Raw genomic sequence first — 23,024 nt, 5'->3', positions numbered from 1 at the left:
AGTCTCTGTTGTGCGGCTTCCCATTCGTCGATAAACATTGTGAGCTGTCTCACGGCGCTCACTCAGTGAGATAGAGGCAGGCAGGCACGGTGTGAATGTGAGGCCGACTCATTAATGCATCTGGGGGGATTTTCCATAACATCGTATATTAGACACACACTATGGTGAACAAGCATTATTCTGATTTACGAGGAGGAGACCCACAACTGCTGCTGCTCTGACTCCTAGGTTGATTTCTCCGGGCGGTGCAGCGTCAGCTGCTCGGGGAGCTAACGTTAGCTTAGGCTGCTACCGTTAGCTGTACATGTCCTCGTTTTTTTTCTTCTGGCAACTGACTGACCTCCACCACCACAACAACAACGCAGACTAATAACACTGACTAGCTGATTTGGAGGTTTCCCTGTGGTCGTCGTCGTGACTCCCCCTTTCCCGAGTGGAGTCCCGAGGACGGATCCTGAATAATGCTAAAGAATGAGTCAGAGAGACACCATGGTTTATCTGTTTGCTGGAGGGTAAGTGAAAATGTCAGACATATGCGACGGTTCAGCTAGCTAGCTGCTCTGCCTCTGCGACCAGGCTAGCTGCAGTGGTTAGCCAAGTGTTGAAGATGTGGTAGGCGATGACAATATTATTTAGATCTTTAGCCATATACCTATGACTATGTTGGGGTTACCTATGGTGGTAGTGTCTGACAATAATATCACTGTGTCTAGCAATAGCAAACGTTTGTGAGTCGCAGAAGGTTGCGAAATTAACCCAATTCACGAGCACGTAGTGTTTAGATCCAGTGTCACCACTCACTGAGGACTGGTGGGGGATGTTGTTGGTTGGTTGTAAGATCTTTGAAATTACGACTCAGTTTAATAACGACATTGGCTTTATTTTAGTCATTTAGTATCTCTATTTAGGCTACCACGGTCGACTCGAGGTGGGCTTCGATCGGCTCTTATCATGTACAATATAACTAAGCCATAGACAACCAAAACAAACACGCCCAGATGACACAAGATAACATGCCTGCATAAAATTATAGGCATATATCCAGTCGGGTCAATGTTTAGAGAAATGGCACGTGGTTGGTTTAGCAAACCGGGAGTCAGTACTGTAGTTTTATTTTGATTGCACTTGCACAAGACAAGGAGATTAAAAGTAGGCTAGTGAATGCTGTTAGGTTAATCATTTTACAGAGACTATAAAAAAAATAAAAAGGTAACAAAAAAATCACATTCCTCAACCCTTGCAGTTAATATTTTGTCAGGACATGTTTCCTAAATAATAAGGCATCAGGTTAGGGAGCGGCAGTGGATGGGTGACGGGTGCTCATGGAATGAGGATAGTGTAAAGATGATGTATCAGTGTCCCTGCACTTCTGCAGTCAGTTACAAGCAAAGGAAAACAGACTAGTAAAATCCCTGAAATCGTGCGAAATACATTGTGTCACTTGTTTTATGATTAGCACACTCATATCTGTTCTATTGTAACGACCCTGTGAAAGACCTCCAACTCAGGGTGCTAAATGTTACAATATTAATGATTTTCTGATTATCGTATTATGATAATGACCCTTTCAGCACTTCCTGTAAGGCTTTTTAGCTACAGTCCATGTTTCAGCTGTTTTATGTAGATTGAAAACATAACATTAGTGACACTCTAAGGTCCCCGATAATACAGTGTCAGTGAGTCAAAATCACTTATATAGTATATATATATATACAATACTTGACAACAAGTGTTATTTATAAGTCCTGCTATTCATATTGTAAGACGAACCCATTGATCTCCATGGGGAAACTAACTAAAACGAAATTATTTATTATTATTTAATGATGTTAAAGATAACACATTGGCATGCCGATGGACAAAACTCCTTTGACAGGACTTTGCTGCCTCGACTACCACGGCTGCTTTACTACTGATTTAATATTAACCCCGACTAAAGATAACTGTAGTCAGTTATTCTGTTGCTTCAGGTCAAGCCCAGCCCTGTCTAGCACCACCAAGCCCATTATGATCTTGTATTATAGTTTTTCTGGCTGTAGGTAAAACTTCAGATCTTATCTTAGTGTTCTCTGTTATCTGCCTCTCTATCATGATACACCACTGGAAGGGGGTACTGCTTCTCTCTTGTCATAAATCGGATCTATTATAGTATGACAAAAAGGCAGTAGTATTTTCTTGTAAAGACCTCCATATGCAAACAGAGAGCTTGTGTTCAATTATTTTATAGACCTTATTAATCTGCTGTGTTTCAGCTTCACTGGGTTTGGCCAGTGGGGGAACCAGTGACCTTCTGATTACCAGACTCTCTAGCTAATAAATTGTGAATCTATTTCAGGGATTGGTCAATTGTGTGCAATTGTCAGACTTGAAACAATTTGATGGTTTGTTTGGGTGAATGTAGTTGCCAGAGGTTGGGATGGGGGGGGGGGGGGGGGACTTTTTAGATAATGCACTGAGTGACATACCACTCAGTCACAGGGTCAATTTGTATGTGACTGTCAACTTAATAGAAGTGACTGATTGATCAAAACTACTGGGGCAGAATGTCTGCCCACTGCTCCTAATAGTTGAGGCAAAATTATGGTTATTTGTAAATTAATGTACCTACCTGGCAACTAATACACCTAGCTTACAGTTACTAACTTAGCAAGTTAGGAGCCATTTATCAGAAGCGTGGTGTTGTACTAGGAAACAAAACATTCCTGACTGGATCTCTTGTTCCCATGCTGGGCCATTCTGCAGCCACGTGTCACAGATCTTTAGAATTCCAGAAACAACAATGTTGTACCATGTCGGTTAGTGATGGTCATTCGGGTAATGGCCAGACGCCATTTTTTGGGGGGGTAAATATGTACAGTTGGGAATATTGATTACCTGCACATGGCATCATATGTGTTTCTTGGACACACCAACTGCATCATTATGTTACTGTATATGTTTACTTACTTATTTGAATGCAGCAACAGTCAACAGCTAAACACTGTTCAAATAGAGTTCGTCATCACCTGTCTTTCTGGAAATGTTTCTTTTCCACTGCCTTGTGTTTACTAATAGTCTCTTCATCAGCTATGTTTTCAGAGCTATGGTCTTCGTCTATTTCTAAGCGAAGACATTCAAAATTAAAGTACAACTTTAACTGGGATTTATATAGAATACAAATCTGCCTAAACCTATCCGCAACCCCTGCCTTTAGTTTAGAAGTTATGTACTGTAGATTTAGTAGCGGCTCTGGAGGACCCAGTAGAGAGGTTCATTGTCATAACCCCATCAAACACCTAAAGCCCGGCTGGTACATCAACTTTACTTGCGTGTCTGACTGTAACTAGTGCTGCAGTTTACAAACTTTGATAGCAAAAAAGGTGTGTCCTATATTAGAACCAAGCACGTGCAGTACACTTAATGAGCATCTTGTCTGAGAACTGCTGATCGTCATTTAAAAAAAGAAAAACGTGAAATTGTGTTGCATGCTCTGCTTGAGGAATAATTAAATATAAAATGTGAGTAGTTCATATTCATAATTCATATTCTCTTCTAATTTTGAAAATGTTTTTTTTTCAACTGGATGGTGAATCATTTTCATGTACACTGTGCCCCATCCCTAATGTCTGTATTGAAATCAGCACTCTCCACCCTCGTGCTCGCCTGTCTTGCATTCCCACCTTGCAAAGCTTTATTTATTTATTTGCATCACTAGAGCGAGGAAAGTACACAATGACTCTTGTTCCATTCATTTAGACTTGAAGATGCATACACACACACACACACACACACACACACACACACACACACACACACACACACACACACACACACACAGTATATATGTATGCTGTATAAATGTGCCAGTTTTCATAACTGTAACCCTGGCTTCCCTACAGTATGTCAGTTTTATAATTTGGGGTTCCATTTTGGGATGCTTTGCATGGAAAGGTTTGAAAACTACTGTGCTAATTGTCATATTCTCTGTTCAATGCATATTCTCCCCACCCACATCATTCTGTTCTTACCATATCCCCCTCACTCTTGTTGTCTCTGTCCCTCTGCCAGATGTGGAGGAACGGTAGGAGCCATATTGACATGTCCACTGGAAGTAGTGAAGACACGGCTGCAGTCGTCCTCCGTCACCTTCTATGTATCTGAGGTGCAGCTCAGCACGGTCAATGGAGCCAGTGTTGCCCGCATGTCCCCGCCTGGCCCCCTGCACTGCCTCAAGTGGGTACCTAAACAAACAAGGCTGATCACAGTGCCATTAATTACAATGTTATTTAGTATGTTAATTTCATCTTGGATAAAATGTACGATAGGCTGCCTTTAGCATGCATTTCAAGTTGTTTTTGTGTCTTTATGATCATTATTTAGCAAACTGAAAAATATTTGCGTGTAACCAAAGCCAGAGTAACTATTCCTGATGCATAACACGGCTGTTCCTCCCCCTTGGCTGACCAAGTCAGGGTTGGCTGCAGAGTTTGTGTTCCTTCTTCAGCATGAGCGATTGAGCGTTGTTGTTGGTTTTGTTGTTGTTTGACCTGGAAGGTGTCCCCCTGGAAAGGCCAACCAATCACTGAAACCTACTGCCACAACTGTATTAGTGTATTCTCAAATATGGTTTTATTTTCATTTATTTTATGAGCAAAAGCTCTCAGCCCTGTGAGTCCTTTATGGCTGGCCTGTCTGGGTCGTGATGGACACATCATTTGATTTAGTTTTGTGTGCTAAGAGGAAGAACATGGATTGTGCTCGGTACAATCCTTCTCTGCCCTTGCGGTTTGCATTTCGAGCCCTGCACGGGCCTAAAATATAGGCCCGGGCCCGTGGAGTTGAGGCCTGGCCCCGAAGCCCGACATATCTTTATTTAATATTTCAAGCTGCGGTCGCTCTATTGGTGCACGGACGCAGCAGCAGCTACTCTCTCACGGCTGCACTGTCTGGCGCTCTGATAGACCCACATTAAGGAACACAAGAAGTCAATAACACACAGACATCACACTAAAAAGTAGCGAGTAGCCTACTTAATTATAGTTTTATACAGTAACTGCTGCGCAGCACGTGCACTGTCAATCAGCGCAACGCGTTGTGAGCTTGTAGATCGGCTATCGCGGACTCACGCTGCATTATAAAACCCAGAGTAGACGGACAATAATAAGAACACTTACGTTATGTATCTGCAGTTTCTGCAATGTACAAATCCAACTTTGTTTAGTGTGGTAATAATGCTCCCGCAGTATTTAAATTGTTTTTATTGCGGACTGCGGAGCTCCTGAGATGTGTGTGTGTGTGTGTGTGTGTGTGTGTGTGTGTGTGTGTGTGTGTGTGTGTGTGCAGTGCACGCACACAGCTGCACTGTATAATAATTAGGAGAGAGAGGACGAGAGTTTAGGCGCGGAGAGAGATAGAATGTAAAACACGTTGTTTCAAAGTCTTTATAGTTTTGACCAGATTTTAGTGACTGTGTGTGTGTGGGTGGGTTATTGTCACGTCACTATGGAGCAGACAGCAATATGCTGCTGAAGCAAGTCCAGTCTGGGTGAAATTCACATCGGAAAATTAATATAACGGTGCGTGCCGCGGTGGGCCCTGTCGGGTCCCGACGGGCTTGCAGGTCTCTATTTGCATTATCTGGCTTGTATGCAAGGAATGGCGTTTGCACAGCTTTTTGAAAACCTTATACCCATACATACCCATACATAACACCACTCCAAAATTCAAAAACTAGTCACCAGAAGCCAAATCTTTACAAGTGTGCCCCCAGCTACAAGGGAATTTTTATCCTTGATAACGAGATTACCGTACCAACAGATACAGGAGAAAGAAATGACGATCCTGTTTTATATCATTTTAAAAAGGACCAAAAGACATGTATACACATCCACGGCACATCCCGGTTTGATTAGAGAAGGCGTGTATACACGTTTTTAGCATCATAGGTGTTACCTATACATACCTTATCCACCCGAGTGCAGGCATCTCAGCCCAGCCTTGGTAAAGGTTGATGTTGCCTCCGCAATGTTGGATAATATTATGTGGACAACAACATATGCTGCGTCATTTATTTATTAGAGCAGAAAGTTGTGCACATCAAATGACTCCAAATTAACAGTCCAAATCAAATTGTAGCAAATATTGCATTTACATACATGTATACATACATACATATACCTGACTCAGACTAAATATTGGCGTAATGTTAATTTCTTTTAGACAGGTAGAGATGTACATGGGAGATTATTTACCAAAGTATCTGATGTAACGTATAATTTATGAAAGTATATAATGTGAAGTCTAAAGTATAAAAACAGCAGTCTGTTCCAGTGCCAGTTCAGTTTGGGCTATTTGGCAGCGCTGCAGTATAGCGGATTTAGCTTGAGGTAGTTGGTCAGATGATGCTGTATAACCGGTCCCCTTGTGAAGATACAGTCCTTTATCACTCCCCTCCCAAATACATACTGGGAAAACGGGTGCTGTATATGAAAATGTTCTGTATTTGTCCTACACCTACATACACATACAGTACATGTGTGATCTGGCTCCCCTGCATGAGTTGGAGATGTGTTGCAATAGTAACAGTGAGTTTATAACTTTATATCTTCTACAGGTTGATCCTAGAGAAGGAGGGACCTCGCTCTCTCTTCAGGGGCTTGGGGCCTAACTTGGTGGGTGTGGCTCCCTCCAGGTAAGTGTATAATCCAACATTTTCATCACCCTCTTAGCAATCTGCATCCAATTTATGGAATATATGTGGACTGCACAGCTCTTTGAAGGTGGTTATGCCCAGCGTCAAAGAATAGACTGTGCCATGATAAACACATTTGTATTTTCTATATTTTGATAAGATTTTATAGAATAGATGTTTATGGATTACTGTCACTGTCTCCCTGACATAGGCTACACAAGGTCAACTGCTTTGTCCTATAGAGGGCAATGTGGGACATGAGAGAAAGTGGAATAGCATCTTTCTTTGTTATAAATGTTAGTCATCATGGCAGTGTATCATTGTCAGTTACAGGCATAAACCTTGTATGTCCATATTTCATCATATTTTAATGTTTTTAATAAGGCTGTCAAAATTATCTCGTTAACGGTGTTAATTAATTGCGTTAAAATATTTTAACGCAATTAATGCATGTGCAGTCTTGACCCGCAGTGTTGTCCCTGAACATGTGTGAACGTCAGTCTCTTGACAGTTCACTTCGTACAACAGTGACCCAGATTTCCAGAGTCTTCTAGGCGAAAACCCAGCTAAAACACACCCTAAACAGGCCTGAATATGTAGCGGAAAGAACGCCAATCTGTCCCGACTCCTTACAGCAAATTAAAGTTATCATGATGCGTGCAGCTCAGAGTCACAACTCTATGATGATGTGCACACCACTCGCACTGATCCAAGACACAGTACAACATGTCGTCATGTCCCCACCCAAAAATACTGTTTTTAATAATGTTTGATTAAACACAACGTGCCATGCTGCCACCGAAACTAGCTTCTCATAGCATTATTTTTGCGTCGAGGAGCACTGTGTAACGACACCTCGGCCAACAAAACACAGCTGTCAAGTGAAGCCTGACTTGTGCTTCGTCGTACGGTGTGTTGCATGCTGATGAGAATGGTTGATCTGCAAGTTCACGTGTCTCATCCAGAACGCATTGTGAGCTTGTTGATCGGCTATTTGCAGGTACAAGAAAATATGCAAGATGTGAGACGTTTAGAAACTTTTGCCTTCACAATAAAAGCATTTCAGCTTTCACAAGTTGAAAAGAGCTATTATTACAGTATCAGCATATATGGGCATATTTCACATAGCCCATATATGACAAGACAGAAGCAAAGTGGAAAAAGATTAGGGCTACTGATTCAGTCTCCTTTTTTGTTCCTTCTTTTTTATTCTAAAATGTTATAACGTCGTTAATCATTCATGATATATTTGCCCATGTGGTATAATACTGAAATATCCTCAGGAGCAGAACAGTGCAACCACCAACTATAAGCTCTGCAGGGTGTTTGCTATGTGTTTGGAGCCCTTCATCACTCAATCTGATCTCCCAACGTAGTCTGTAATAGTCAAGACAAAGACAACTTAAACATGGTGTGTTCAGGTTTTTTGCTAAATACCACTGGGGTCTTTGTTATTTGTTAGTCAAGTCAATAGCGGGCCTGTACACACACTCACACAGTAACCTTCCTTGGTCAGAACTGTTGGCATTGGTCTTGTGATAATTAGGAACATGGCCGCATCAGCAACATGGCATTAGGCATGTAAAACTGTCTGTTTTAAGAATGAAGTCATAGGCTGAAGCAGAGACGCCAGGAAGGGTGTTGGATATGAATAATATATTCTCTAATTAGTGGAAATATAAACGGCGCTACAATATTATTAAAAGCTTTTCAAAGCTTCCTTAGCTTCATGAGCTGTGAATCAATCCAACTCATGAGGGAGGTTCTGCTCCATCTGCCTGATAGGAAATTAATACCCCACTCGCCAGGGTTTTAATACTGTTACATAATACTGAAGGGGAAAAAAAACATGAAACTAGCGGGGTTTTTTGAATGACAACACCATAAGAGGATCAGAGAAGCACTTCTCACTCGTCATGCTGAACTGTGAGTGAGTGGGACAGGGCAGAAAGAGTTACCAATTAAAATGCCCAGTCTGCTAATTTTGCACTAAAGCTATAGCTACTGAGTGCTAGCACTAAGCGCAAGTCAAGTGTTTTGTTGACGGGCTAAAATATATAATGCTGATGCAGGCTCCCTTTAAGGCAGAAACCACCTGTGCTTCTTGAGGTGTGATGCAAGGCTTAAGATGGGCAGATGGACACAGGCAAATACTCTTCTATAATATAACTGATTTTAGAATCCCGCTACAAAAAGCACGGTACTACTGGGTCTCAAATGATGGCAAATAGTGACCTATGGGTGTATGTAATATGAAAGGCTGGTAAAGGAAAATTTAAATTACTACAATGTCTCAGGCATTTCCACTGTAGTGGTAATTAATACAGTAAGTAATAGTAATATATATATATATATATCGGTGTATATAATATATACCCCCTAACCCCCTGTTTCTCAACCAATAGTCCATGGACTGCTAGTAGTCCATGGTATAATTACGTCTGCACTGGTGGTCCATGGGGAAATGTTTTAAAATGGAAATTAATAAAATACCTTAATACATTTATTTATTTGAAAATGAATAATTTGTGTAGTACACACAATAAATTATATATCAAGCCCATATCTGTCATTATTTAACTGAAATATGCTAGTGGTCCATAAAAATGGACCCGGTCCGAAACGGGACCAGTGATATCTGAACCGAACCGCTACGGATCTGAGAAGTTCGGCTTTCGGGTATTCGGGACCCGTGCTGCCCTCTAGTCCAGAGCTCAAAAAAAGCTAGAGAACCACTGATCTATTCTAATCTCACAGTTAACCTAGTTCTCTTTACTTATCAACCTTCCATAAACTCATGATACTGATTGTATGAGTCGAGGTATATGTGGTATATTTCCTAATAATTATGACTCAACCAGGCAATCTGTACACTTACCTTCTTGAGATATGAACTCCCTTTTTCTGTGGAATGTCTTCACCTCCAACTTCCAGTGTATTTGAACATGTTTTGGTCATATAGGTCACCAGGTAATTTTGTTTCTCAACTAGTGGGAAAAATAAATACAATCTAAATCTTTCTAAATGCATGATAAGGGATCACATGCAATTCCTTTATGGAACAACAGTGGTCCATGCAACAGTTGAAAACCTCTGAGGTAGATGAAAAATGAATTCTCATTGTTGGAAGAAAATCTGGTCTTGTTTGACTCGAACCCTAACCCAAAGCGTAGCACTTAGCTTCCAAGCGCACCTGTCTGTGCGTAAACATGGGAGTGCTGTCACTGTGTGGGGAGGGGATGTACACTCAGATCCGACACCAAAGGTCCGACATGCAGAAATCACCCGTCGCTCCCGACAATGCGTTGGTCCGACATGCATTGCACCGTGCTTGCGTTTAGGGTTAGGTTAGAGTTTTGGGTAGGGTGTCGGTCTAATGACAGTCGGACCAATAGTATGTCGGAAACAAAAGCCTGTACCCTGTGGGGAGTGGGGACTTTCTTCATCTCGATAAACTTGTAAACGTCGGAGGTCTGATTCATTTTGTGCTGCTGTCTGCGCTGTTCCTCCACATGCCCAAAAGAACAGTGCGTGCGCAACTGTGCACAGAGAGAGAGAGAGACGTCTAGTCCCTGACACACTTTACCCTAATTTTAAGTCCTAACTATTACTCGAAGTATAATTTTAACACCACAGATCTCACTGTATAGTTTATGAATTGAACACATTGATAAAGTTCCCTGCTGCGTTTCCAATTGCTGCGGATCACAGTACAATGAGAAGGCAAATGCATTAAATTAAATATGCAAGAATGATGCAACTTCTCTGCCCATTCGCATGGAGTCTACCGAATTAGAGGTGAGATGCGACCTAGTGTAAGACTAATTAGCTATGATTCCCCCCCCCCCCCCCCCCACACACACACACCATTTATTTTTTATTTTTTATTTTTTTACAGTTTACTTTACTGTTTTGACCGTCCTCTCCTTTTCACTACCAACAGAGCCATTTACTTTGCTGCGTATTCCAGTGCCAAAGAGAGACTTAACGGTGTGTTGGAGCCCGACTCCAAGCAGGTGCACATGTTATCAGCTGGACTGGCAGGTAATCATATATTTCAGGCCTATGTTTTGGTTCAGTTTTCTTTTTTATGTTTATATTTTTTCACATGGAATTCATGTAATTTGGCAGTAATATCCATTGTGCTAGACAGAATTGTTAGTAGAATTGAGTTTAGTAGCGGTAAGTAAAGAATAAAAAAAGATGTTGGAATACCTACAATAACTACTTTGTATCATAATCCACTTGACTTGTGCTAGATTTCACTGATTGCACTCACTGATTAAGTTTAGCCTCTGGTCATCAATGTGAAGCTGCAGCCACATTTCACTCATAAATCTGTCAGCCTTACCTAATAGCAAGTGGCACTGGTTTTCAATTCTAAGGACCTCTTGTAAATTATTCACTACTTAAAAGTTATCTTGGATCTTGTGGGATTGTCAATCTGATCCTTGTGGAACTGGAGCATGCTATACAGTTGTTTAAAATGTAGGCCAGCTAGGCTGTATCACCTACAGTACATGAGGAGTATGAATGCACGAGCATTGCATACAAACTGTGTGTGTATGTGAGAGAGAGAATAATTTAGGTTAATGGTAACCATATCTAACTTTGAACAAACCATGACTCAGATCTTCCTGCTGCTAAATCCAAGGTCAATCGTGTTTTGCCAAAGGCCCTCTAGTGGCCAATGTCAGTAAAGCAGCCAAGTACCGAACCCTACAGATCAAGTGAGCTCAACTGAATAGCCTCTCTATTCTAAGAGCGATGAGTTGTTGACAGGGCAGTGATGAATCCAGTCTGTTTGCCAAAGGCACATAGATGTGTGCGTGATACAGACAGTAGCAGAAAGCTGCCTTCTCCCATGGCTCAGAAACCTGACTTCATATGAATAGAAGTAGAATAGACCAGACCTCATATGAAGATATCCTCTGGAATAAATTGGACAAAACTCACTGTAGTGTCATAATTTATGTGCATTGTACAATCTGGCCAGGTTTGATCTTGTGAGTTTAGCTATTTCATATTATACTTCATATTTCAAATGAAGAATGTGAAACGTAAACTCCTTAGGATGACTAATGGCAGCTTTACACTAAAGGACTTTATAAGCAATTTCACTGGCTCATAAATCTCAATCTTAAGTCAGCCCTTTTCTGTCTCTCTTTGTGTGAAACTGTCTTGGGCATAACTCAGGCACTGTCTGACCGATCGAGTTGGTGAAACTTGGTGTGTGTTGCTGATGAGAGGGATATTTGGTCAGACCTGTGGTTGTCCAGAACTGAAAATCCACGAATGTCTGACAATCTGTGTCCAAAGACATTGGCTTCCCTGAATGACAAATCCAAACCATCGGCTTCACGTATCAGCCAAGGTTTCAATAAAGTTATGACTTTTTTTAATACCCATGGAGATCCCTTTGCTGGCATCGTAAACTAGCCTCTGAGCACAATTATAATGGGTACTGTACTGGATAATCTGACAACGGGTACAACATGTTCTATGACAACGTACAATGGGTATTGCATAACCAGATATATGGCATGAATTCCCACCTTGCATCCAGTGTTAATTTGGTTGAGTAAGACTAAAACTTAAGAGTACAATTGCAGATGACTGAAACTAAATGGTGTGTTATTCAAAAGATTAGTCTTTTGAATAAACTAAATCAGAATTTGCTGTCAAAATTAACACTGCTTGCATCGTTCACCCCACATGACAGCAAATGACTGCTGCAGAGAGCTCTTTTGCTCAGGGTCTGCTATATAGGCCATGTGTAGTCTACGTGTATTGTATATATACATATCCACACAGACCCAGGGTCTGCTATATAGGCCATGTGTAGTCTACGTGTATTGTATATATACATATCCACACAGACCCAGGGTCTGCTATATAGGCCATGTGTAGTCTACGTGTATTGTATATATACATATCCACACAGACCCAGGGTCTGCTTTATAGGCCATGTGTAGTCTACGTGTATTGTATATATACATATCCACACAGACCCAGGGTCTGCTTTATAGGCCATGTGTAGTCTACGTGTATTGTATATATACATATCCACACAGACCCAGGGTCTGCTTTATAGGCCATGTGTAGTCTACGTGTATTGTATATATACATATCCACACAGACCCAGGGTCTGCTTTATAGGCCATGTGTAGTCTACGTGTACTGTATATACATATCCACACAGACCCAAAGCCAACCCTGAGTGCAGATCCACCGATGAGGGCAGCACAGGACCAGTGCCATACGTATTAACAGCATTTATTTCCTCCAGAGATAATATTACACATCTGCTCTAGGTCTATGGATAAAAACTATCTTCGTAGTCTTAGGAGAAAAGTTATGCTAATCTTGTAAATAAAAGTTGTAGGTTAAAATCTATCATTAAAAGAATTTCACAATTGTTCCACACTATGAGCACTTAACGGTTAGAGCATTCTCACACTGACAACACTATTTTACAGATATGAAACACACACAGGCACACACAACAAATTCATGAACTAAACTGATTTTAACATTTTCAGATGTTATACTTGTATGATTTATATGATTAGAATATACTTATTAGATGGCAATGTTTTAAAATATATATATATACGTATATATAATAGTCCGGTCAATTTTCACTTCAGAACGCCTGCTAGTGTTTGGGGATAATTCTGGATTCTGAAAGTGTGTATAGATTGAATTGCAGTTTGCTACATTGTCACTAAATTATATCCGTGTTACTCTGATAGGCTGCTGTACATCTGTGATAGTAGATTATCAAGCCATGCCGTGACACACCCCCACCAAAAAAACAGTTTGTTTCATTTCTTTAAATCACCTTTACTTACAACCCCCATGAGTTTCCTGGTCTGGTCAGCAGGGAGCAGAATGGGGAGGGATAGCATGCTTGTCCGTGTTACGCCCTCCCGGTGAAACTCCTCACTGTCAACTTGAAAAGCAGCGGCTGGTAATTCCATGTGTATCGGAGGAGACATGTGGTTGTCTACACCAGTGGTTCTCAAATGTTTATTAAGGACCTAAAAGAGCGTTTGGCCGGGGCCCAAACTAGTGAAAATAGCAGCTCTACAAGTGCACTTTCGCGCCGCCTTGCGAGCTTGTAGATTGGCTATTTTCAGTACTACTTAATCTTTTGTAATTTGTTTAAAATGTAAAAAGGAAAGGAAAAGGAAATTAAATTTTAACTTGAGTCGTGACCCATCAAAATTGGTCTGTGACCCACAAATGGGTCCGACCCACTGTTTGGGAAATGTTGGTCTAAACCCTGAGAGGGACACAAGGGGAGAATTACCAAAGAATAAATTGGGAGACAGTTTAAAAAGATATAAATATATATATATATTATTATTATTTTCTTTTTCTGAAGAACAGTTACTCCAGTCTTCTGAAGTCTGTCTGAAATGGGGATGATATATATTTTTCCAATGCTTGATTAGTGGGGTAAATCCTGTGGAAGATGGGGGGGGGGGTGGTGTGTGTGTGTGGGAAGTGAGACGATTGCATGTCGCTCAGTGTGCTACACACCCGCCTGTGTCTGTTTTAGGCCTTTACTCTTACCGTAGCTCTCCTCTCGCAAGGGCATGAGACCCCCACACCACCAGGGGTCTCTAGCTGCATCTGTGAGGAGTAACTTGGGTCTGCGTGAGTACTCACCACAGATCTGTGCTTCTGTTTTTGTTTTTTTATTTCTCTCTTTCTCTCTCTCCCTCTCTCTGTCTCTCTGTCTGTCTGTGTCTTTCTGTCTTATGCTCCCTTTCTCATCTAGGCCATTGGATAAGATGCACAGTTAATACACGTCTTTTGCACGCACTGACCCCATGGGCACATTTGAGCCGACAGCCGCCGACAGAAGAAGCTGTGTTTTACGTAATTTCCGAGTTTTTAGACAGCTGGTGGATGGAAAAGAAGCTCCACCCCCGCGGCTGACTGCCGCGACGGACTGATTCCCGGAAACACATGGAGGTGGAGCTTCTTTTCCATCCACCAGCTTTCTAAAAAGCCAGAAAGACGTCGGGCGTCAGCTTCCTTTGGCTGCGCCTGTCGGCTCAAATGTGCCCACGGTGTGACAAAACTTTGACAGTATTAATCTCTCCCCCTATAGCACACACATAAGGCTAACGATGAAAAGGGTTAGATCTCTCACTAAACTGCCTTTATGACTTTTACATTGGAATTAAGCTAAATAAAAGTTCACATTCATACAATATATGCAACATGTACAATTTACACTTTCTTCATTTATTAACATGACTGCAGCTTATTAATGTGTGGGCCATCTTTGTTGTGCCGCTGGCAGCAAGGCACTTTAGACAGCCATGTTATTTGTGGGTTTAAAACCTTAATTCAACTGTTTTTTAACTGTGTCTCTCTCTCCACAGGGTTCACAGCTATCACAGCAACCAACCCCATTTGGCTGATAAAGACTCGCCTACAACTGGATGCCAGGTACACACAGCGAATCAGAGCAGCATGGTTACCAGTCACATCGAGCCTAATATTTCAGTGCATTTCCCCATCGGTTTATGAATAATACATGGCAGCCTTTAACTTTCTGCCTTGTAGTGGAGATACGTTACCCTGGTCTATAGGGATTTTGAGTAGGCATTGGGCATCTTGTTTGGCCTTTTTCTCTAGAATTGTGTCTAAATATCAATGTGGCCACAGTGCCTTGTGGGTCACAGCCACAAGGGAACCATTACAGTGAAGTTGGTTTTGGCTTATTTTGCCTTCCCTCTCTTAAGTCCATCCTTCTTTCTTGTAGGACCCGAGGGGAGCGGCAAATGAATGCGTTTGAGTGCATTCGGCGCGTGTACAGGGCGGATGGCCTCCGAGGCTTCTACAGGGGCATGTCCGCATCCTATGCCGGTATCTCAGAGACTGTAATCCATTTTGTGATCTATGAGAGCATCAAACGACGACTCCTAGAGTCTAAGGCTGCACAGAACATGGATGAGGAAGATGAGGGGACCAGGGATCCATCCGACTTCGTGGGCATGATGCTCGCCGCGGCCACCTCGAAGACGTGTGCCACATCCATTGCTTATCCTCACGGTGAGAAAATATTTATTTTAATTATATTCAATTAACTTGATTTTCCAAAATGACTGATAATTGCTGATAATTATTTTCTTTTTTTAAACATTTGCTGATAATTATAATATCTATTATACATTGGAGAAGTGGTACCCAAAAAGCTGTACGCAAAAAGCTGTACGCAATACGTTGTACCCAGAAGAAACCCAAAGCCACAACAGCTACGTCGCTATTGCAACACCCACAACACCATCTCACACACTACACCCACACACACTCACACGGGCAGTGACGTCACACACTTACCCTTCGCAGTGTTCAAAAGCTATCTCCTCATAAGGCGTCGGACGCCAAAGCAGACCACCAGCCGTCAAACAATAGTCTTTGCACTGCCAAAATAATGCCTCCCTTCCACACTCACGCCGGCAATGCATTTGTTTAATACAAACATTCTCGCCCCAATCACCCACACCCCTGACAGGGGGTTGCCCCAACAGGGCCAGAAACAAGGCCTTTAAACCACACTACTTATATACACTACAACTCGCAAACCTGGCAACACTGCCCTGGCTCACACGTCACCAGCTCTGTTCTCTCCGTCTCCCGGCTCACAATCGGCAGCCATCTTGCTTTTTATTTATATGGGCGAGTGGAAATGTAATGCAAATAAATTAATTATAGGTCCAGCAAGCAAATCATGATGGTCTGTTTGTGCTCAATAGGTCACAATAACATTCCGATTTTAGGTGTTGTGTTTTGTATGATATTTTGGCCAGTAGTTTTATATCTATCTCAGCTTTTGCCTGATAGCACACATGCTAACAGTGGTGACCACAACGTTAGCAGCATTTGATGACAGGTTGCCATAGCAACGTACAGTGTGCGCAGACCTAACGTCAGTTGTTTACCACAGAAACACACAATGTAACATTATAAACTCATGTAACCTTGTGTGTCTAGATTGCCCGTTTTTTATTTGACCAAGACAGACCATGCTAACGGTGTTAGCGCGTTAGCATCACACAGCTTACAGGCTCAGTGTTGCATGTAGAATACTTTCAAACATGACAATCCAAACGTTTTTAATGTGAGATGTTCTGGTGAGTTGGTGATCACAGAGGATTGTGTATTATATCAACCTGGGATTTTATAATAGGCTATAAATTGCATTTTAGATTTATTTTTGTCTCATGAAAAGCGTTAATGACCTGAAAATGAAAAACCATTTATTTTATTTCAATTGAAGTTTGCTTTGGACGAATGCAACTACAACATGCGCCCCGTTACTACATGTGGAGTCAACTCCCGCAATTTCCTTCTTCCCATAGTGCGCGGCAACGTAATCTGGAATGAATGCCCGCGAAGCGGGCATAAAATTCTAGTAATAATACATATAATTATAAATACGTACTTTTTATAAATGTAAAGAACAGTTGCATAGGAATTGGAGCAAGTGTTCACGCATGACCTTTTCCCTGTTTCATTCCTCTTGCAGAAGTGATTCGCACCAGGCTACGAGAGGAGGGCACCAAGTACCGCTCCTTCTTCCAGACTCTAATGTCAGTGCCCAAAGAGGAGGGCTTCCGCGCTCTGTACCGTGGCCTCACCACACACCTGGTCCGTCAGATCCCCAACACCGCCATCATGATGTGCACCTATGAGCTGGTGGTCTACCTCCTGAAGGGTTAATCCCCGCGCCTCCTGTTTTATGTGTTTATATAACCCTGCCCCTAAAACTGGAGAAAGCGAGAGACTGACAGAGAGAGAATGCCAGCCAGGACCGACGTGCAACAGATTGCCCCACACTAGAAACAGACAGGAGGCGGTGACTTCACATTCCTCACCGAAAGCTTAAGTGTAAATTTCAAACGGCGTAGCAGTTGTTTTAAATTATGTGGGCTTTTGTTTCTCTGATGGGTACAGGCGATCGGTAGGATCTTCACATTGATTTTGGAGATCTGGCCAACGGCCAGCCCCCGTCATTCTTTTTGAAAGTCTCATTTTTACATCCTGCTGCACTCCCATGGCTTCTCCTTGATGAGTTGCTTGAGGAAGCACATCGATGTACAGATGAGAGCATCGAAGTTATATTCTTACAAGCCACGGCGCTAACAATACTAATAATTGAAGTGAAGTAGAGGGATTCTACTTAACTTACATGTAGTGGATCTTAGAACCTCAGAGGCAGAAGGCGTGTCTTTTTAGATTACTGCGCAGCATTCCTCCCTTAAGCCTGTTTAATACTTAGTTGTGTCCCTGCGTCGCGCATGAAAATAGCTGATATACAAGCTCGCAACACACCATTGTGTGGTGATATTGATTGTAGCCATTTTTAGTGTGAGACACCGGTACATCATTAAGTATAAATCAGGCTTCATTGGACCCAAAGTTGTCCAGAATCCACACTTTATCAGTGTTCACTACTGTGTATGAGCAAAAATCTTATCATCTGGATTGTTGCTGTTGATGTATAGCAGTGGGTTCAGCGCTGTAGGCTTCATGTGGTGTATGCACAGAGGGAGGGAGCGGATGTGCCTTGTGTGAAAATGTGAACTGGAACTGTACAGAGACGCACAGTGGTTGTCCAAGAAAGGTGGGAGTTCTGGTCACTGTCACAATATGACAAGTGTATGGAGTAGCACACTGGTGTTAGGCGATACACATGGTCAGGAAACTTATGAACACGTTGAATACACACAGACAAAAGAGGTCGGCGGGAGTGTGTGTGTGTGTGTGTGTTTTTCTTTGGGGGTGGGAGGGCATGATAACTATAGGACCTGCTCCCAGTATCGATAAATATCATATCAATAACATAAACTAGCAATGCATTACAGAAATCTGACATGGTAATTGGTTTGTAGTGTGCATTTAGACAATACGTTAACGATATATACAGTGGTGGACAAAGTGTTCAACCTCAGTACTAAACTCGAACCAAGTATAGATTCTCCTGGCCAAATACTATTTAACTCAAGTGCAAATTAAAAGGAGCAACTTTCACTTGTAGTTTAGGTGCTGGAGTACGGTACTTGCTTTTAATAAGATTAAGTATTCAAATGTACATGCTTTTAAAAATACTTGCATTGAAAAGTACAAATTGTACCTTTTTTTCCCCCCTTTTTAATATCAATGTAAGCATAAAAATATCAAAGGTGAAAATAGGCGAACTACGAGCTCACAATGTCACATGTTGTATGCTTTCACTATAATTGAAATGGGGATTAAGTAGTTAATTATAATTTCTTCCCTTCGTAGAAATATAGTGTAGTCAAAACTACAATATTGGTCTTTGAAGTCACTGTAGTGGAGTAAAAAGTATCCAAAAATATTCAAATAATCAAGTAACGTACAGATTTTTTTAAATACTTAAATATAGTACTCAAGTTAATGTAGTTTGTTACTGTCCACCACTGTATCTATTGTGTGTGTGTGTGTGTGTGTGTGTGTGTCGGTCTGTCTGTCTGTGTGTGTGTGTGTGTGTGTATATATATATAATATCGGTATGCACACACCATAATATGGTTACAATATTGATATATTGCACAGCCCTAGACACCATTGTCTGCAGTTTTTGTTAGACCTAACTTTCAAGACACCATGATATTGTCACAAATATGGGCATTTACATGCGTTTACATTTACTTGACACCAAAAGCATATTGTGATCGACCATATTCACACTTGGGCCATTTTGCTCATGTCATACTAGACAACCCAGAAAAATGACGTGAGTGAAATGGCTGCCGTGTGAATATGGTCAATGTGGTCAGAACTTCAGTTCTGACAGCGTAACGGTTGACTCTAACCTTTTCATCTCTAGTGTGCTTGTGTTCTGTGGATTGTCTGTGAGGTCTGACAACGGTACAGTGTCAACAGAATAACCTTAAGCAGAGTCTACCATTCTACATACTTGAATGTAAGCAGATATGATAAATAAACTTTACTAGACAAGGAAGTGAAACAGACAAATTGTGAGGGGGAGAGAAAATAAAGAAATAACTGAATAAATAAAATTATACGTTATAACGGAATTATAGTAATATTGATGAAGGCTATATTAATATACAGATGAAGTATGTCCACACAAAATGTGACTTGTGTTTGTCTGCCCTTTATCGTGAAATGCAAACCATTTCTCTTGTTTTGGCCCTCACTAGTTGTTTTCTACTCTGAAAACAACTGTGTGGTTCTTTATGCACTTTTCCATTGGCTCTACAAACCTTTTTTTTTCATGTTGTCTTTCCTCAAGTTCAGAATTCAGGCTAGTTTTACAGGCGAGGACAATCCTCTATTGAGTTGACTCTGGAAAATTGTACACTTTAGCCTGCAAGGTGTGTTGGGGACGAAGAAATTGTAAGAATTCTGTTCTCTTTGGAGTGTACAGTATATGTGCGAAATGTGTACTGGAGACATTCGTATCCTGTTTTGTCGGTTTCCTCACCCCATGCTGTATGTTTCGCTGCAACGTGTTTTTCGATAAAAAGAAATATGGCTGCATTTAAAATAATTTCCAAACTAAGATGAATAATTTTGGAACCATAGTATTTTTGTTTTAGCTTATTTTGATTTGAATGTTTTGTTTATGATGTCCTTGCCTTGGAATTTAACGATGCTTGCTCTCCACCCATCGGTTTTTATTTAATTGGTTTTGCTTTGGTTTTGTTCTTTTTAAACCGTTAAACACGTGTTTTGTTGTCACAGCATCCAGCCTTGTAACCATGGAGATGCCCTCACCAATGACCTTTCCTCACATGACATTGACATGAGCACAAAGAGGCTTTCCCAATCTGTGTAGCTTCACTGTTTGCATTTCAATCACAGGCTGTAATGTCTACTAGATATTGCACAGGCTGCAATGTTGACTCGATCTAGCATGTGTTGACTGAAACCTCACATTAACAGCCCAACCCCATTACTTTTCAATGATGACTTCTTAAAACTCTTCATTATATTTGAGTGTAAGTGTGCAACATTATGCTTTTCCAACCCTTATTTGGAACATTTGGGGAAATTATGGCAGGCTTTAATAGAGATCTCTTCTATGTGCAGCTCAGACATGCTAACTTAACTCTGTGCCATTCAACATATTGAGCCTGTAGACAAACTGCTTTAGTCTGGCTATACAAGGGCCTTGGACATTATAAAGAGTCCCAGTGAAGTGATCAAAAATCCTTTTTACTGTTTAACTTATCTGTTCAAATGGATGCATTAGACCAGTGGTTCTCAAAGTGGGTTCCAGGAACTCGGGGTTCCTTGAGTGTTCTAAATAGACTTACAAGTCTGTAACTCTGGTGGTATACAAATGTAACCAGATGGAGCCTAATGGTTCCATTTGTTTACTGTTAGAGTTAAGGGTGGTCTTTAAAAGTTTGAGAACCACAGCATTAGCCAGATAGCCTCATTGTAAATTAATTGTTAACCAATATTTTATTGAGTCTGGACAATACCATTTACGCTGCAGCTGATGTAGTGCTTGGGGCTCTACGTCCATGGGTGTTTGTGTTGCTGCTAGTAATGACTTGTGTCCTCAGTCACGGTGCTGGCTACACTCCCATGGACCTGAGACTGGTTCACACAGTATGCAAATGGTGAGTCTACTTGTTTGCACCTAGTACTTTAGCCATTTAAACTAGTTGTTTCCATCTGTCACCTGTATGAACGTTGTTTGTCCCAGGACACATTCACAACTCTCATGGTTATTGTCTTGCCTCTGAATGTTTGCATTGTTTCTGTGTGTGTGTGTGTGTGTGTGTGTGCGCGTGTCCGTACTTCAGTTGCCTCATACTGTATGTCAATCAGTTATTTTTGTCTGCGTGTGTGAGACCATAGGAGGATGCACTCAGTTGAACAACCGCTAACAGTGTTTTATTTTACTTTTATAATACATCGTTTTCCCATCCCTCTCCCCCTCATGGTAACTTTGGTGAGGCTACTGGAAGTGTGTCTCATGCTATGCATTCTGTCACCCCTATTTTTTTGTAAAACAAAATTCAATAAAATGGAAAGAGTGCAGATATGTTCAGGAGCCAAGCTGTCTTGTCTTGTTTAAAATAAATTGTGATCATTAAACTTAATACCACCAGGAGGCAGTATTGGACAGTGCCAGAGTAGACTTGTACCTTGATTGCCTCATTATCCGGTAGAGACAAGACATGGTGATGGTGGTCTGCCCACTTGACCACATTCTTTCCAGAGTCCAGACCAAACTGTGATGTAATGAAAAGCAGATTTAAATGTATGCACACACCTCACAAAGAGCAGATGTGAACCTCTTAGCACTGGAGATGATTTGAAGCCTGCACATACATATGGCAGTCACTTTCATTCATTGCAGATTCACTGCCACTATACTGTACGTAATCTGAGTTCCCAGAAGTTTTTGTTGTGCCTCCACTCCATTACGCAGCTATGTGGGTCCCTATACATGTCCCATGTTCAGAAAGCTGCAAGACGGTAACTGTCATTTCTCAGCTGTTTTCGGACGCGGGAAGGCTCGCCGGAACAGGGCCTGTTCCTGGGGGTCTGGATGTTCCGGGGATCCCCTGGGAGCTCCCACGCGGTAACATTTATCTAGTACAGTACAGAGCCCAGCACAGTACACTACAATACAGAGCACAGTACAGTAACTACAACAATAAATGTATAGTTGCAAGAATATGGGCCACACTTGGTGTTATAAGTTGTCCATGTACAGTACATCTAAGTCTGTGTACTTGAACTTGAGATACAGTGTACTTAACATGATTATCATGTCTTGTAGCCTACCGGTATCTATAAAGTATGCTACAGTACAGGCAGTACACAATACATATCAAGTACACTGTATCTCAAGTACACAGACTTAGATGTACTGTACATTTTTACTTACGCCTATAGCCCAACTTTGGGCATAGGCCACGAACAAGAGCTCTCCAGACATCCCGGTCCTGGGCCATCTTCTCCAGCTGTCCCCATGTGTGGCCAGATCTCTTCACATCTGCATCCAGGTCACGACGCCAGGTGTTTAGTGGTGTGCCTCTCTTCCTTCTCCCTTGTGGGTTCCAGAACAGGGCATATCTTGTGATGCTAGATGCAGGCTTACGAAGAGTGTGGCCGATCCATCGCCAGCGCCTTTGGATGATTTCATCCTCCACCGGGTGTTGACTTGTTCGTTGCCACAGTTCCCGGTTACTGTACATGGACAACGTATAACACTTGGGGACAGCTGGAGGTGTTGGCTCAGGACCGAGATACTTGGAAAACTCTTGTAGACGGCCTAAGCCTAGAAGGGATAATAGGTGTAAGTAAGTAAAGTGCA

General features: G+C 41.6%; 1 protein-coding gene across 1 annotated transcript; it reads left to right on the top strand.

Moving 5' to 3' along the window:
* The first annotated feature begins 75 nt into the window (after nucleotides 1-75).
* Nucleotides 76-21,743, top strand: LOC308321565 (solute carrier family 25 member 36-A). The gene is made up of 7 exons (XM_080772515.1): nucleotides 76-512; nucleotides 4,048-4,212; nucleotides 6,593-6,670; nucleotides 10,614-10,714; nucleotides 15,073-15,139; nucleotides 15,456-15,745; nucleotides 17,223-21,743. Exons 1-7 carry the CDS (start codon nucleotides 472-474, stop codon nucleotides 17,414-17,416), a joined length of 936 nt encoding a protein of 311 aa, XP_080628641.1. The 5' UTR covers nucleotides 76-471; the 3' UTR covers nucleotides 17,417-21,743.
* The last annotated feature ends 1,281 nt before the right edge of the window (nucleotides 21,744-23,024 follow it).

The sequence above is a fragment of the Protomyctophum bolini genome (genome assembly GCF_963924005.1).
Source record: "Protomyctophum bolini genome assembly, chromosome: 9".
NCBI lineage: Eukaryota > Metazoa > Chordata > Actinopteri > Myctophiformes > Myctophidae > Protomyctophum > Protomyctophum bolini.
The sequence above is the reverse complement of the archived record's forward strand: the minus strand, read 5'-3'. Positions and strand labels throughout refer to the sequence as shown.